The 16,192-nt window shown below is 37.8% G+C and overlaps 1 protein-coding gene across 6 annotated transcripts in view; it reads left to right on the top strand.

The window, feature by feature from the left end:
• LOC307144688 (5-hydroxytryptamine receptor 4) overlaps nucleotides 1–16,192 on the top strand; it is a 77,089-nt gene that overhangs the window by 57,941 nt on the left and 2,956 nt on the right. For 2 of the 6 annotated variants that reach the window (XM_079847252.1, XM_079847251.1), the window contains 4 exons: nucleotides 762–962; nucleotides 1,878–2,031; nucleotides 3,459–4,009; nucleotides 7,453–8,583. In XM_079847252.1, the coding sequence (XP_079703378.1) occupies nucleotides 762–962; nucleotides 1,878–2,031; nucleotides 3,459–4,009; nucleotides 7,453–7,558 (1,012 nt within the window). In that variant the 3' untranslated portion in view covers nucleotides 7,559–8,583. Of the gene's footprint in view, nucleotides 1–761; nucleotides 963–1,877; nucleotides 2,032–3,458; nucleotides 4,010–7,452; nucleotides 9,119–16,192 lie in introns of those variants that run through there. The other 4 variants (XR_013818808.1, XM_079847250.1, XM_079847254.1 and 1 more) reach the window with 4 other exon arrangements.

Genomic DNA, 16,192 nt, shown 5'->3' on the forward strand with positions numbered 1-16,192 from the left:
GTGTGAGTTTGTACTAAAAATGTCTTTAAAAACCTTAAAACAAGGTGAATTTACTTGAGAAGCCAAACTACACATGATTTAAGGATTTGTTTTCAGACAAAGGATACATCTTGAATCTTGAAACCCCACTGTGCAGTTAGCTTTTTCCTACAACCAGAAAACAAAGGGCAAGAAAATTCAAAATAACCCTCAGTTTGTTCTCTGAAAACAAACCTTAAAATCTTAGGCATCTCAAGTAAATCAATCTCATTTTAAAGATGCTTGGATATTTTCTTTCTGCAAAGTAGGTCAAACATACAAGGAAAATCATTTCTGCAATGAAATTTTCATATGAAATTATAGTTGACCCTTTTCACATTTCTAGGGTTCTCAGAAGTGCAAGTCATCATAGTTGGGTCACTTCTATAGTGATGTAGAAATACAAAAAATATCATTTTTGTGTACCCCTTTTTGTGTTCTCCAATAGCAAAAGATAAAATCCGTGATGATAGCATTTCTATGACTTTACAGAAGAGGAAAAAATATTGAGAGATTTGATTTCGTTGGTCAAATTTCCCATCCCTCTCTTAGCTGTTGTATTAGAAACACTAGAAACTTTGAATATGATAATATAAAGAACTTCCATAAAAAAGCTCCATAAGTATGATAAAGTATCATTAAATTGCTTAAACATGAGTATTTTTGACAAACTGTACAGACAGTATTTTGTACTGTGAACTAATGTCTATCAATCTTCTTTTTTGTGTATCTACTGTTTTTAGGAAGAAGAAGACCAACTTCTTCGTTGTATCCCTGGCATTTGCAGACCTTCTAGTTGCCCTTGTTGTGATGCCCCTGGCAACCATAGAGTTGACCACGGGTCAGTGGAGTTATGGAGAGACGTTCTGCTTGGTCCGTACCTCACTGGACGTGCAGCTGACCACTGTATCTATTCTGCATCTGTGCTGCATTGCACTAGACAGGTAAGTGCTGCTCATGAAGCTGATATAGTAACAAAAAATTACTAATGTCCTACACAAATAACTGCTTGTGTTGCCATGGCAATGTTGAGAAGAGAAGTCTAAATTTAGACAGTTTTGGGATAGCAATTTTCGTTCCTAGACTTGATCGTACATTTTTTCTCTTTAAAAAAACATTTGTATTTTGATACAGTATATACACACAATCATTCATTTTTTCTGGCATTTATAGGCTTTCTTATATAGGTTAAAGCCCTGTAATCTTGCGTCACCAAATTACAGTGTGCTACAATATACAGAGATGCTGTCCGGCCTGTATTGTCATGACTAATTTATATTTTGTCCAGTTTCTAATTATTATGTGTCTTTGAGTAAACTGTACATTCAGAATCGTATCCGCAAAAAAGAAACACATAATTTATGTCTTCACGCTAACTCCAAGGGGCTTGTCAGCGTGTCAGCTAATTATGTGTAATTTGCTGTGTTACGTATGCAAATGTTCTCATGTTCACCCGTTGGGAAGTCTGCAGCACTCTTAACCCGAAAGAGAGCAGCTGTGATTTATGCAGCGCACCTTGTCCATATGGCAGTAACATGACTCATTCTTAGTCTCTCAAAGCCTCTCTCTATCTATTTCTCTCTTTCCCTCGAGCAACAAATTCTGTTGATCTATCTCACTGTGTCACCAAGTTCTTTCTCCATCCGCATATGACTCATGATGTCTTTGCCTCTGCGGTCTCCAGTAAGTGCATATTTTCTAGTTATAATTCACTGCATTAACTTTTCAAGGAAAGATCGGCAGTATCATCAGGGTATATCGAAGTACAGTATGTAGGGACGCAGTGTTTACGTAAGACAGCGTACTGACAGCATCAAGTGAATCATTCTTCAGATATTTGCATTTTCTGTCTTGGGCAGGTTTTATGCGATTTGCTGTCGGCCTCTGGTCTACAATAACAAGATGACACCTGTAAGAGTCTCACTGATGCTGGTTGGATGCTGGGTCATCCCCTTTTTCATCTCTTTCCTTCCCATCATGCAAAGCTGGAATACTATTGGAATCGAGAGCGTTGTAAGTGAGGAGTAGATTGGTTCATTCTTCTTGTTATGCTGATGGATTATAAAAGCTTTAAGTAATTACTCTCCGCTAGATCTCTCTAGGTTGGATTATAAAACCATTTAAAAAAAAAAGAAATGGTACTTTCCAAAATAAAAATGTTACAAAAAGTGTGTAACAATTTTTAAAAAATGGAATGAGATAATTCATTTACTTTAGGTCAGGGTTCACCAATCTCGGTCCTGGAGGGCCGCTGTCCTGCAGAGTTTAGCTCCAACCAGTTCCAACACACCTGTTTGAAAGTTTCTAGTATGCCTAGTGAGACCTTGATTAGCTGGTTCAGGTGTGTTTAATTGGGGTTGGAGCTAAACTCTGCAGGACAGTGGCCCTCCAGGACCGAGATTGGTGAACCCTGCTTTAGGTATTCTGTATAAAAGGGTCTAAATGATGTCACTTCTTAGGCGTGACCATTTTAAGGAATGTTGCGTTTTTGTAAACAGGATATATTTTTGGTAATTATAGTAATAATTAAAAATATATATTACCACAATTAATTAATAATAATAATTCAACAGATTACACTACTGTTCAAAAGTTTTTTAGTTTTTAAGAAATTAATTATTTTATTTAGATAGGATGCATTAAATTAAGTAAAAGTAAAGGTGAAGACTTTTACATTGATATAAAAAAAAAACATATTTCAAATAAATGGTTTTGAACCTTATGAACAGTTTTGGGTAAGTTACTCTAATAAAGTAATTAATGACTAATTACATATTTGACAGTGTAATTAGACTACTGTAATCACTCTCTCTAAAAAGTATTGCGTTGTATCACTAATTACACTAGATCAACCTCAGTCAGTTTTTAAAATTGCATAATGTATTCTTGAACTGATCAAAGTATTTAAAGGGAGAAGGTTACATCAAAAACATACATTTTAAAATTAGATATTAAATTTTGATGTCAAATCCACTACTGTTTTATAAAGAACTGTTCTATACAGTATTTAATGCAATAACATAAGAAGTAACTAAATTACTGAAAAATTAAGAGTAATCTATTACTTTACTTTTTTATGGGAAAAGTAATAAATTACAGTAATTAATTACTTAGTAATGAATTACACCCAACACTGCATATGAAGGACTGGAGCAATGGTTTCTAAAAAAATTCATCTTTGCCATCACAGGAACAAATTACACTGTATCCATTTTTTATACAGTACATTATAATGTTGTGATGCTTAAATTCATATGTAGCATTTAAAATGATTGATTTTAATCTTAAGTGTTTTTTTAAATGTATCCAGACAAAATATTATAGAATTGTTATTGTATGTTATTGACCATAATATCATGAAAATAATGATCAGTTATTGGTATTAGCCAGAGTTTTAATATCGATGCATACTTAATTGTTTTTTCATTTCAATTTCCCAGATCGAACAAAGAAAATTCAACTCTTCCCGCAATTCAACTTGTGTGTTCATGGTGAACCGACCCTATGCCCTGGTGTGTTCAGCCGTGGCCTTCTATGTGCCTCTGGTGCTGATGGTTCTCGCCTATCAGCGAATCTACATCACTGCTATGGGTCATGCTCGGCGAATCGGATCTCTACATCGGGCCGGCTCGGCCCCTTCTTCAACTTACCCAAACCACGATCAACCGGGCTCCAGTCGCATTAAGAATGAAACCAAGGCGGCCAAGACGCTGGCTGTCATTATGGGCTGCTTCTGTCTGTGCTGGGCGCCCTTCTTCATTACCAACGTGGTGGATCCCTTCATTAATTACAGCGTGCCCTGGCAGATGTGGACCGCTTGGCTCTGGTTGGGTTACATCAACTCGGGCTTGAATCCGTTCCTGTATGCTTTTCTGAACCGGGCTTTTCGGAGAGCCTTCCTGAGGATCCTGTGCTGTGGGGATGTGCCGCGGGACTTTAGTCCGAGCAGACAACACTCAGAGTCTGTCAACGGAACCTCCATTTCTCTCAGGTACAGTTAGTCCCTCTTGAACACTCTGAGCTTTCAGAAATGAGTTCTGGGAGAAAAGAGATGAATGTAAGAATGTTGGTAAAGTGAGATTTCTGGTTAGACACCCATGCATCATTAAGGCCCTTTTCCTTTTTAATTTAGTTTAATTGTTTTCACGACAGCGTTTTCAACTAAAAAACGAAAACTTTTTATGAATTTTGGCTGGTCATTTTCACGACAACGAAGATTTGGAGGCCTAAAAACGCAAACTTTTGAAAACGTTTTTCAAAGTGCATGAATTAGTGAAAGCGATGACATCATGCACATGCGTATTACGTGTTCAGTCTATAGGAGCGAAGTGTTTCTTTACAAAGTGACATCGCCAACTACAGAATACAGCGTTTCTAATAGTTTTCGCAGATCCGTGTGAACGGGATCGTTTTGACAATGGAAAACGCAAAGGAAAAACATTTCCATTTTTAGTACATCGTTGTCGTGTAAACATACCCTTAGTTGTTTGCTAAAGGCCATGAAAAGTAAAAGTGTGTATATATGCACATACAGTATACACCATTTAAAAGTTTGGGTTCTGTAAAATTTTCATTTTTAAGTTTCACGACTCGCCAAATACAGTAAAACAGTAATATTGTGAAATATTATTACACTTTAAATTAACAATTTTCTATTTCAATATATTTTTCCTGAGATGGCAAAGCTGAATTTTCAGCATCATTACTCCAGTCTTTAGTGTCACATGATCCTTCAGAAATCATTCTAATATGCTGATTTGCTGCTCAAAAAAACATTTATTATTATTATCAATGTTGACAACAGTTGTGCTGCTTAGTATTTTTGTGGAAACAGTGACAATTTATTTCAGGATACTTTGATGAAGAGAAAGGAAAAGAGAACAGCATTTATTTGAAATAGAATGTTTTTGTAACAGTGTAATGTCTTTACTGTCACTTTTGATCACTTTTTGTTTTTTAATAATTATATATATATATATATATATATATATATATATATATTTGTTTTTGATGGTAGCATGAAATCTATAGCAGTGGTCTTTGATGGGGTGTCCATAGCTAATTATTAATTATATTTTACTAATATTAAATTTTTCAAAAGTTTCATAATTTTGCTAAAAGATCATGTGCGATAAACAAAAATATAATATTAAGTCATAAGTTGAGCCAAAGTTCAGCTAAAATGTTTCATCGTCCCTCCCACAAAATGTATTAAGTAAAATCAAAATGTTATGTGCCAATATTTCTCATCAATAATGATTACTTTAGTGATTTTGCAATGCAAGTATCATAGCGTAAATCATAAAATGCAATCCTCAATTCTTTACAAAATGTTTATCAAGTCCTTGGCCTGCAAAATGCCGAAGATGATAAAAATGTTAGGAATGATAATAATCTTAGGCTGTGTGCATTATCATGAAAATGATTTTTATAAAACCCATTTAGAAACATGCTAATTCCATACAGCTTTTTACAAGACACTTAAAAATGACATAATCGGCTAGAACACGCTCAGTAACTTTGAAAGTGAAAAGCTGCGTTTAGCCACAAGAGCTGGTAGAATATTCAGCAACAAGTCTTTCCACGTTTCCAGTTGTTTTTCTCCTCAAGGTTTCAGACTGTTTTAAGCGGGCTCTGCCATTACAAAGGCAATTACCCACAGACTCGTTTTGCATAAGTATAGATGACATCATTGCGGCTCTTGATCAAAACAAAAGCACATGGTTGTGACCGTGGAATATTCGTTGTTCTGAAATTTTATGATCTGCGTAAAACAACACAGGCATTTTAAATACACCACTATTTATTTTCCCGTCTTTTATTTGTGCGTTTCTATTATTTGTGTGTGTTTTTCACACCAGGCAAATGAATTACTTCATTGATGTTTTGACCTTTTTGATTTTTGAAGGCCAGTACTCTGAATGTCTACCGTCAGTGGTTTGCTGTCTCATCCTAGCAAAATAGCCTACTTCGTTTTATGCACCAATATAATGGGTGGATCCTTATGATTTGCTTTGTTACAATGATGTTTTGAGGAATTATTCACCATTTTATTACTTTTAAGTGGCTCTAGACAAATAGTGATGTTTAGTTTGCATGAGTAGTCTCTTTTTTATTATTATTTTAGTGTGGTGCAAAGCCCCCCTGCCCATTGTTTCAGTCACCCTCAGCACTACACTTCCCAGTATCCTTCATGCTCACCACCTGCACACACTCCTCAATCATCTGCACCTGCAAGCCGTCACCCTCATCAGCACTCCCTATATCAGCAGTCAACCTCCTCACCATTGATGTCTGGTCTTGTCTACAGCTGACTAGAAGCAGTGCATGCTGGTTAGATATTTTGTCTAACTTGAGACAGTGCCAATGCCACGTGACTGTGACGTATGCCATCAAAGTACCGTGAGAGCGGTTCGAGAGCAGCCGGCTGATTCATTCTGCGTAGCTTCTCCAGAGCGGCTGCATGAGCTCTGATGACGACACCGCTGTTCCGCGATTGGCCGGATTCACCGCATGAAAACGATCACGTGCTTCGTGTTTATTCTAAAACCTTCAGGTCCACTAATGCTCACAAATCTGTTTTTTATAACAGTAAAACCTCTTTTCATGTAGTCGCGATGTTATATTGTGTCATGTTTATTTTTTGAAAAAAACTGACCCCACTTTGTACAAACAGACGCTGCAATAGAGCTGGTAAGTCCCGCCCCTTCCGCTAACCCCACTGGACCTCTAGGTTGAAAAATGGTCAATGCAAGTGAATGGGAGAAAATAATTATTTTCTGGTCCCGTTTGAATTGTGCCATGAATGTGAACATGTTGTCTGTGACTTTTTTTATATAACTTTTCGTGTAAAGAATGCTACAATTTAGCTTGTAGAAGTTTGATACGGTTAGACTTTGTGTGTGAGCACTTTGTGGACTACAACTCTTCACTGCTTTCGACGCGTTTGAAACGTCACCACCACTCACTCACGGATCCCGCTAAACATGGCTGTGTCTTTGGTGCACTTCACCGCCTTCTTTCAGGGAGAGGACAAAATCATTGAGGTTGGCGAAAACCACGGGTAAGTCAACTTTATGGGGTGACGTCACAGGCGACATGTAGTCTTTCTCGTTATGTCTTTTCCACAACTGCTAGCCGAAGAATCATATCATATTCTGTCAAACTCGTAACATGAAAGATTATATAAAAAATTCACAGACAACATATGTTCACATTCATGGCACAATTCAAACGGAACCAGAAATTATTTTCTCCCATTCACTTGCATTGACGATTTTTCAACCTAGAGGTCCACTTGGGGTTTTACGGATGGGCGGGACTTACCACCTCTTTATAGGCCTACATAAAGTATTGAATGACAATGTCTCTGAAACATCTGACAATGTCTCAAAAACAACTATTTGACAAGTATTGCATTTTATTTCACTTCAGCGTCACTACAGGAAGCAGAAAGTGTCTGACTTCACGTCTCCATTTTCAGCTCCTCCCTGCCTGCAAGCGGCAACTCCTGCCGATCGGTTACATCCAGCCGCAGTAGATGTCGAACACACCTATAGACACTCACCTGATCTACTCACCTGATCCACTCACCTGTGTTCGCCATCACATTGTTCCAGTCGCTAGTATCTGTCATCTGTCTTCAGTCTGCAACGACTCTCCTCCCCATCATCTGCTACCCGTTCAGTCATCTGTAAAGACATCAAGAGTACCATTACTCATCCAGCTAAGTTAACTACAAACTATCTGACTGCAGTTATACTCACCATTGTCACTCTCCTACTCGTGCTTCCTGTTCCTGCAAATAAACATCTGCATTCCGCTACTTACCTGTGTTGCCTCCTGTATCTGTGACAGAAGACCAGACCACTTTATACTGAGAACAATGAGCGTTCTCTTCAATCCTATTAACCCCGCTGATTGGCTGATCTCCCATTTCCAAGATGGCCGCCGGATCAAGGACTATGTAGAGGAGTTCCTCAAGCTTTCTCATCAGGTAACCTGGAACGATGACACCCTTAAGACCGCTGTGGGTGAGTGGTTCTTCCCTTACAATTGGTGAGGTTGATGAAGACACAACCACCACTCAGCCACAGTCACCCTTGTCCACTTTAGCCAAGATGGCCACCACACCCGAGTCTTCGGCCAGTGTGCCAGCCATAGAGTCTGTTTCCATGAGAGAAGTTCACCAGTCTGTTCCCGTGAGGGAAATTCCTGAGCCCGTTCCAGTCCCCAAGCTCAGCCCAGTGCTTGTTTCAGTCCCCGAGCTCAGCCCAAAGCCTGCTCCAGAATCCTCGCCAGCCCATGAACCTATAGCTAAATCTTTTTTTTGCTATATGTCCCCGGGCATAGTGGCCGAGCCAGACTTCCTTGGCAAGGTCACGAAGGACGATCCCCCATGGCTTCCAGAACTACCTGCACCGCCATGGCTTCCTGAGCTGCCAGCGCCTACCTGGGTTGCTAGTGCCATCCTGGAGGTATCCCTATCACCTGACACCGCTCCAGGACGCCCATCCTACCACGCTGGATGGAATCCATTTTGAGCAAGGTCGCGCTTTCCCGGGAGGGGGAAGTACTGTCACAGTCACCAGCTCAGTCACCCTCAGCACTACACTTCCCAGTATCCTTCATGTTCACCACCTGCACACACTCCTCAATCATCTGCACCTGCAAGCCGTCACCCTTGTTTTCACTCATCAGCTAAATATATCAGCTGTCAATCTCCTCACCAGTGATGTCTGGTATCGTCTACACATAGACGCTCACCTGATCTACTGTACCTGATCTACTCAGCTCACCTGATCTACTGTACCTGATCTACTCAACTTACCTGATCTACTGTACCTGATCTACTCAACTTACCTGATCTACTGTACCTGATCTGATCTACTGTACCTGATCTACTGTACCTGATCTACTGTACCTGATCTACTCACCTTGTTCCAGTCTCCAGTATCCGTCTTCTGTCTGCAACGACTCTACTCCATGTCTGCTACACGTTCAGTTGTCTGGAAAGACATCAAGAGTACTATTACTCATCAAGCTAAGTTAACAATCTATCTGGCTGCAAATTCCTGTAAATAAACATCTGTATTCCGCCACTTACCTGTGTTGTCTCCTTCTGTATCTGTGACACCCAGTCATGTGGTGTTTTTTTTAAAAGTCTTAAGTCCTATTTTGCTGTACATTTATTCAGGAAACAGTTTAATATTCACAATATTTAAATTCACTTAACGGTTTACATTTTGTAATATATTTAGAAATAGTAATAATATTTTAATTGTATTTCCTGCATTTGGTGACAGAACTATATTTTGCTTAGACGCTGACACAGCTTACCCCGAGGCATCTGACACTTCACCCCACATCTACCATTTTGGGGGTAAAAAGTGAATTTAATAATTCAAAGCTAATTTGATGTTAATTTTAATAAATGTCATTGGCAAAATAAATTCAGCAACATGTTTATATATCTGCCATGTTTCTGTCACATGATAACAAGTTTGCTCTAAATATGTTTTAAGATTAATAGGGACAGCAAAAAACACCACTGAAGAGGATGATTGATTTGAATATGGGCTGGTATATTTAGCTAGTACATTTTGTTCAACTTGGATTTAAATATGTTGAAAAATGTTGTTTTTTTTTTCAAATGCTTGATCACCTAATATAGTTAGAGTAGTAAATTATCTAAGAGGATGTTTCTGAAGGAAAAATCATCATTGGTTCTCAGATTTATACCCTCTGAAATTTAGTCCCCTGATGATATTATATCCAAATTAATAGTAAACATTGGGCTTGTTTAATTGCTTTAACATCCCTGCTTATTCCAGTGTTTCGTGTGCTATAACTTTAAGGATTTAGAGTTACACTTTGTCTCTTTTATGAGGGGCTGCTACAGAATCTGTCCTTGTGCAACATGAGCAAATATGGAGCGTGAAGTGAGGTTTTTGTCTGAAAGCTACAGCCTTGATGCCCGCATGAAGTATTTTCATGCTGCATTTTTCCCACTTTGTTCATTATCAGACTGATGATTGGCGATGCAGAAAAGGTGTCAGAAAACGCATATCTCTCTGCTTCTGTTTCCATAGAGACTTCTCTAATGGCCACCATCCAGCAAACCTTTTCTGTCAATCACAGCCTTTCATATTTTCCATATTCTAGCCTACACATTTTTTTCTCAAACGTTTCAGAGGTATGTCTGGAATGTGACGTTCTCCCAAACGAGGAACATTTGGGCGTCTTAGCGCTATATAGCCATGCGGTTTAAGTCCGCTCTCTGCTCATGCGGAGGGCTTTGAGTTGAGCTTTCTGAATCCGCTCAGTAGCCGGACTCACGTTTCGCTCGGTGTGACTGAAATACTTCACGTTTGTGAGAGGAACTTTGGACCTTTGGCTCAGTCAGAACCAGGTGCCACAAAAGCTTGTGGGTTTACAAGAAATAATAATGCAGGACTGTGTCCAAAACTTTTTCAGAAAGATATATACGTTAACAAGAAGTTTGAAGGTAAACTTCACACTCTGAACTCAGCATTCAGATTCAGCCAAGGTCAAATCAAACCCTCCAACACAGCTGTGAAACACAAAGCCAGGAAATAAAACCAAACCATATGAGAGAATGTTTTATTGCAACTCTTCAATTTAATAAGGAGTGTGATTCAGGAATGAGGGTTCTCTTGCTGATATTTCTTTTAATAGAAGCTGAGATGAAGGTGGTCACATGTTTTATGGTCCTATCTTAGATTAAGGACATTGTTGTTATTGCTATTCCTATAAAAATTCCCATTAGATTTTGGTCTGGTTAATGGCTCAATAGAGAGAAATTTAATTTGATGTGGCCCAGCACCCTGACATCGCTTTTATTCAGAGATGGACAGACCTGTCTCACATTTTTTAAAACGCATCCACCCTGGGACTGCAGCCATTTTGAAGCTAACTCTGCCTTGTGATGAATTTGACACTGCAGAAAATACCTTAAATATTGAATAACTGTTAATGTCTGCCATTAAGATCTCAGACACTTGGAGTGGGTTAACAGGAGCAATGGGTTAATGTGTCTGATTGATTTTACAATGTACTTTACAAGCCTTTCCTGCTTGCCGGAGCAGTTTTTATTTCAGATTGATCCCAGACGTGGCAGTTTTAGCAACCTATATAAATAATGGTGGGCAAACCTCCGTGCCATGTTTAAAAGAGGGCATTTATTTGTTATTATTACTAATTAGCTTGCAGTTTTAAACTAATTGACTATATATAACAAATCATAAAATGTGCTGGAATATTGCTGTAATCTTGGATTGACTTTCACCATTGAGCATCTGTCTAAATTGTTAGTCAAAAATATAATCTTTTCCTCACCCTAATGTCTTTCCAAATTTTCTTTATTCCATATCAGTGTTGCTATTTTTAACAAAAACTTTTAAAAGTAATTAAAATGTAAAATTTTTAAATATTTAGATGAAAAACTTAGCTTGAAATCCCTTGATCACCATTAACTTTTATTCTATGGAAAATAGTTTGAACGTCCCGATAAACATCTCCTTTTTGCTTTCCATGCAAGAAAGTCACACAGGTGATGTAAATGATGACAGAATTAAAATTTTTGGGTGAACTTTCCCTTTAAAGATATCCAGCCTTAAAGACTAATTTAATTTTTGCTCTGAAAACTGAGTTTGTAAAAAATAATTTGATAATCACTGGTAACTATAGGCAGCAACCTGAACACATTTTATTTTTACCGTTTCTCTTGTGAAGTCTAAATGAGGTTCGGACTGAGCATTTGAGAAAGGTATCCACTATAATCCACTGCTAAAGATGATGTTTCCATGTTTGGTCAAAACTGCACCACTTTCACTCTCAGCTGCACCAAATCCTTGTGTTTCAGGTTAATGTCAGGTCAGGCTATGAGCTGGTCATCAGACTAATGGATAGGGTCTTGCATGCATATCTATTTTAAATAGTTTGCCCCATGGTTTTAAAAAATGTTGACAGGGAGTCACATTGATTTTTTAAACGCTCTCTATTTCTGGGCCTGTAACTTTTCCCCCCCAAGATATTTAAGATTTTTTGTCTCATTTCTTAATTGTGAGCATTAATATGTTGTTTATTTTAGATTTGAAAGTGCTGTTAAGTTCAATTGTAGTTTGTACAGGGGCCCAGAGGTTTGTCCTCCTGGTATCCGTGTGAAAAAATAGTTTTGACATTTATGTTTTTCTTGTTTTAAGGTCAATGGCAGTCCAGAGGGTTTGTACCGCTGGTGTCCATGTGAACATATAGATCCAATTTGTCAGGGATGATTATTTAAACATAAAAGTGCAACAGATTTGGCCGGGCAGAATTTCAGTATGGCCTCTTTTGTAATTTTCAATGACAGGATTGAAAATATTTAGTTTTGTATCATTGCTTTCCCAAGCAGAATGTGCACGGATTACTCAATGCCTGATAGATTCTAACAAGAAATCCGTATCCTCTTATGATTTGATTTGTTACAGATGTTTGGGATGTTTTTTAAATGATCATACTGCGATGTGGTTACGCTTGATTTGGAAATCAAAAGGAAGGTTTGTTTGGTTAGATATATCAGTATACATTCCCTGGACCTTTCTTTTTTTTGAGCACCCGTACTGCCTGTTTTATCTTTAGCAAAGTTCACAGTTAGAACAATGCGGTTTGCTGTGAAAGTAAACTTGTGTGCTCAGTTTCAAGTCCCACTTTGATACAAATCATTATTATTGTATGCCAAAAAGATTATTAAAAACTAAACCATGAAATTACTTACACCGGTGAGAAAGTGCACAAGAAATAATCGGGGATAATGTTAAATGTCTGATTTATATGTCAGGCACAGTTACAGACTAATTACTACATTCAGACTTAATTACTTTAAAAGCAGAAGGTTGAGAGATGTTAATGGCACTAATTGGTTTGTGCAGTTACTTATTGGATTTAATTTGCCAATATACAATTCCCAATCAATATCTACAAATAATAGAGGATAGTGTTGCTCAGTTAATGTACAGTCATTATCACAGAATAAACCCTGCTGGGGTAATTTGGATGCAGAAGAGGAACGGAGGACATGAAATATTAGTTCCGCTGAGAATTGTAAGGTTTGAATTTAGGCGCAGTCACATTAGCAAGTGAGCAAGAAAATAGAAAATTGTTAATAGTGTAGGTATGATGCACTGCTCGCACAGAAGTCACTTTCAAACCAAATTTGTGTGACCAACTTGAATATCAGCTGTATCTGCGTGGGAACTTTTTCGCCCTCACGCAAAACTCCCAGTTGTGCCAATTCCAATTGGAATGACTGGATTTCGCCCTTGAAATTAGCTGAGCAACGCTAAGGTGCATGCCCACTATTGGCAAAACTCTGCTCAGTGCCGCTGACAATGCTATAACGCCTCCGCTTTGGGTTGTGTCTATAGCGAGTGTGTATGCGAGTGTGTACCTCTGTGTATGGGGTGCTTAATGCATCTCTACACTATTAAAAATGGACCTTCTTTGCCCGCAAAATTCCTTAGAAGTTTTGCTAAAGTGACTGCGGAATTAGAAGAGCAGAAATATCAGATGACCAATCAGAATTGAAAATTCCAGTGAGCCGCCTAAATGCATGTATATTTTTCTCCACTTGTCTTTTATCTTCTCTTCTCCACCCTCATCTTTCTTTTGTCTTCTTATCTGGGAATGTTGAAAGATTTTTCTATAGCTTATAGCTAAGGATAGAACCAAGAAGAGGACAGAGCTCAGTCAAAGAAGAAAGCCTTGAGACAGAGAGGTCACTTTTTTCTTTTTTTTTTTTTTTTTTACAAAAGTTTTTACAAAGTTTTCAAAGCCTGGCTCCTGTATTGTAGGAATCTGTTTTGGCATATGGGGAGAATTATTGGACATTAGGAGTATAATGTAGCTCATAAAGGGGGAAACTCATCTGAACTGGATTACTGATCTTATCAATCTCAGTCTTATTATAGAACAGCTCATGAGAACGGCATGAAAAAAGGTTTCAAGACATGCCTGTTGACCTAAAGGGTTCATTGCTTCTTTTGGGACATTAAAGGGTTAGTTCACCCAAAAATGAAAATTCTGTCCTTGATAATTACTTTTGGAAAAAAATGTATTCTCGGATTTCATCAAAAAAATATCTTTATTTGTCTTACTGGTTTGGAACAACATGAGGGAATTTGACAGAATTTTCATTTTTGGGTGAACTAACCCTTTAATAATAGTTAGTGCAAACTGCTACTGCTAAATTCTTTAAGGGTTATTTTTAAACAGAACTTCTTAAAGTTTGACCATCTCGTCAGCAATATAACTTAATAAGTCAATGTATGTCTTGAGAATTTCCCAGAACTTTATGCATTTGGAGACCTTAGCAATGTTCACACCCTGGTATGCAACATTGTGTACAACTGACAAATAACAATCCTGCTGCATAATGTTAAACGGCATTCTATGAGTAAAAGTTTTAATATTTGACAGTTGATTCGATAAGAATAATTTGATCAGATTTCACTCTGACATTCAAGGTTAATCTCATTTTCTTGGGCATCATAAGCAAACACATTTACTTCTAATAAATCAGGATTCATTTACAAAGCAAATGTATCACTGAGGAAAAAGATTTCCACTCTATTCAAATTGATTGGCGTAATGCATTGTAGAACCTTGTACCAAACCATGTGATCATGATCGTATACCAGTCTCACATTATTCAGACAATATAGTGCTTTTGTTGGCAAAGTCTATGAAAGAACAGATCATTCGCCCAAAATTCTGTCATTTACTCAACGTCATGTTTTTCAAAACCCATTCACAAGTTGGATTGATTTGGTTCAAGTAAAACTCAGTGATCCAGTCACAGCGAATCTCAAGGTAACAGCTTAGAAGGAAAATATTGTAAATAATGATTTAAATGTCATGTCTGTATCTTTCTTAGCTAAGTCCTTATTGCCTCAGAAGACTTGAAATATATTGTAGCAGTCGGATGGACCACTTTTATGGAATTTTATGGTGCGTTTCCTTATTGGAACTGGACTGATGTGTTTGCTATTGTATGAAAATGACCTGTGTGAAATTATTAATTTGTATTATATTGTTTTCCATGAAAAATAAAACTAGCATTGGAACATGAGGGTGAGTACTTAATGACAGAATTGTCCTTTTTGTGTGAACTATCCCTCCAAAGTTTTCACTGACTTCACTTGTGTTATATAGTGAGAGGTCAATCTCAAAGGTCCCCTTTTAAGAAGGAAGCAAAGCTGGTTGGAGAGATGAGAAAGTGATTAGGACCTTAGTGAGTTTGTGGCTTGTGTGACAGTCAGGCTGAGAATTCCTCAGTCTTACCCTGCCGACCCTCAGCCAAGATTCGCTCGAGTGAAACTCACAAGTCAATCACTCTATACTCCCCTAGCATACTTGAACCCAAAACACATTCTTTCAGCTGTTTCGCTCCACCAAACAGCTGTTATTGTGCTGTATCATGGTTAAATGAACAACATGCTGAGGACAGAACCCTGTGGAGCCCTGTTCATGCAAGACAAACGGGATATGACACTCACGCTGTCCATGCTGAAGAGTTTTTTGTTGAGTGCTCTGCTTAAATGCATGATAATGTATGGATGTGCAGAGAGTGCAAGTTTCATCCTGGGAAGATCTGCAGTGAGCTCAGGTTCACTGAAACCTGCTGTAGTCGTGAGATAATGCAGATCAAGTGCTAGTTTTAGAGTTTCTGTCCCACATTCTGCTTCTCCATGATGATGGTTTCTTTTTTATCACTGAGCAACAGCTACAGTCATTCAAATGGAGACGTAGGAACAACTTGAAAGTGGAAGGGACACATAGGTCACAAGGCCTGTGAATATAAAGAGATGTAACATTCGCCAACCAGTGCCAGAAATATATTTTTTTTTAGCTTTTAGTTGTGGTCTGATTACTGAAAATGTAAATTGCAGTTTCAAATTTTGATGTCTGCAACTTCAAGGGCTTTACAAACCAGAATATAGATATGGACTGTATACAACATAAGTCAAGATGTAATACTTATGAATAAAAGTAAATAAAATAATACTTTTATTCAGCAAGTAATGAGTCAAAAGTGATTCTAAAGACATTTATAGTGTTACAAAAGTAAAGACTTAATAAATGCTATTTTTTTCTTTTCTTTGTATTCATCAAA

The sequence above is a fragment of the Squalius cephalus genome (assembly GCF_949319135.1).
Source record: "Squalius cephalus genome assembly, chromosome: 17".
NCBI lineage: Eukaryota > Metazoa > Chordata > Actinopteri > Cypriniformes > Leuciscidae > Squalius > Squalius cephalus.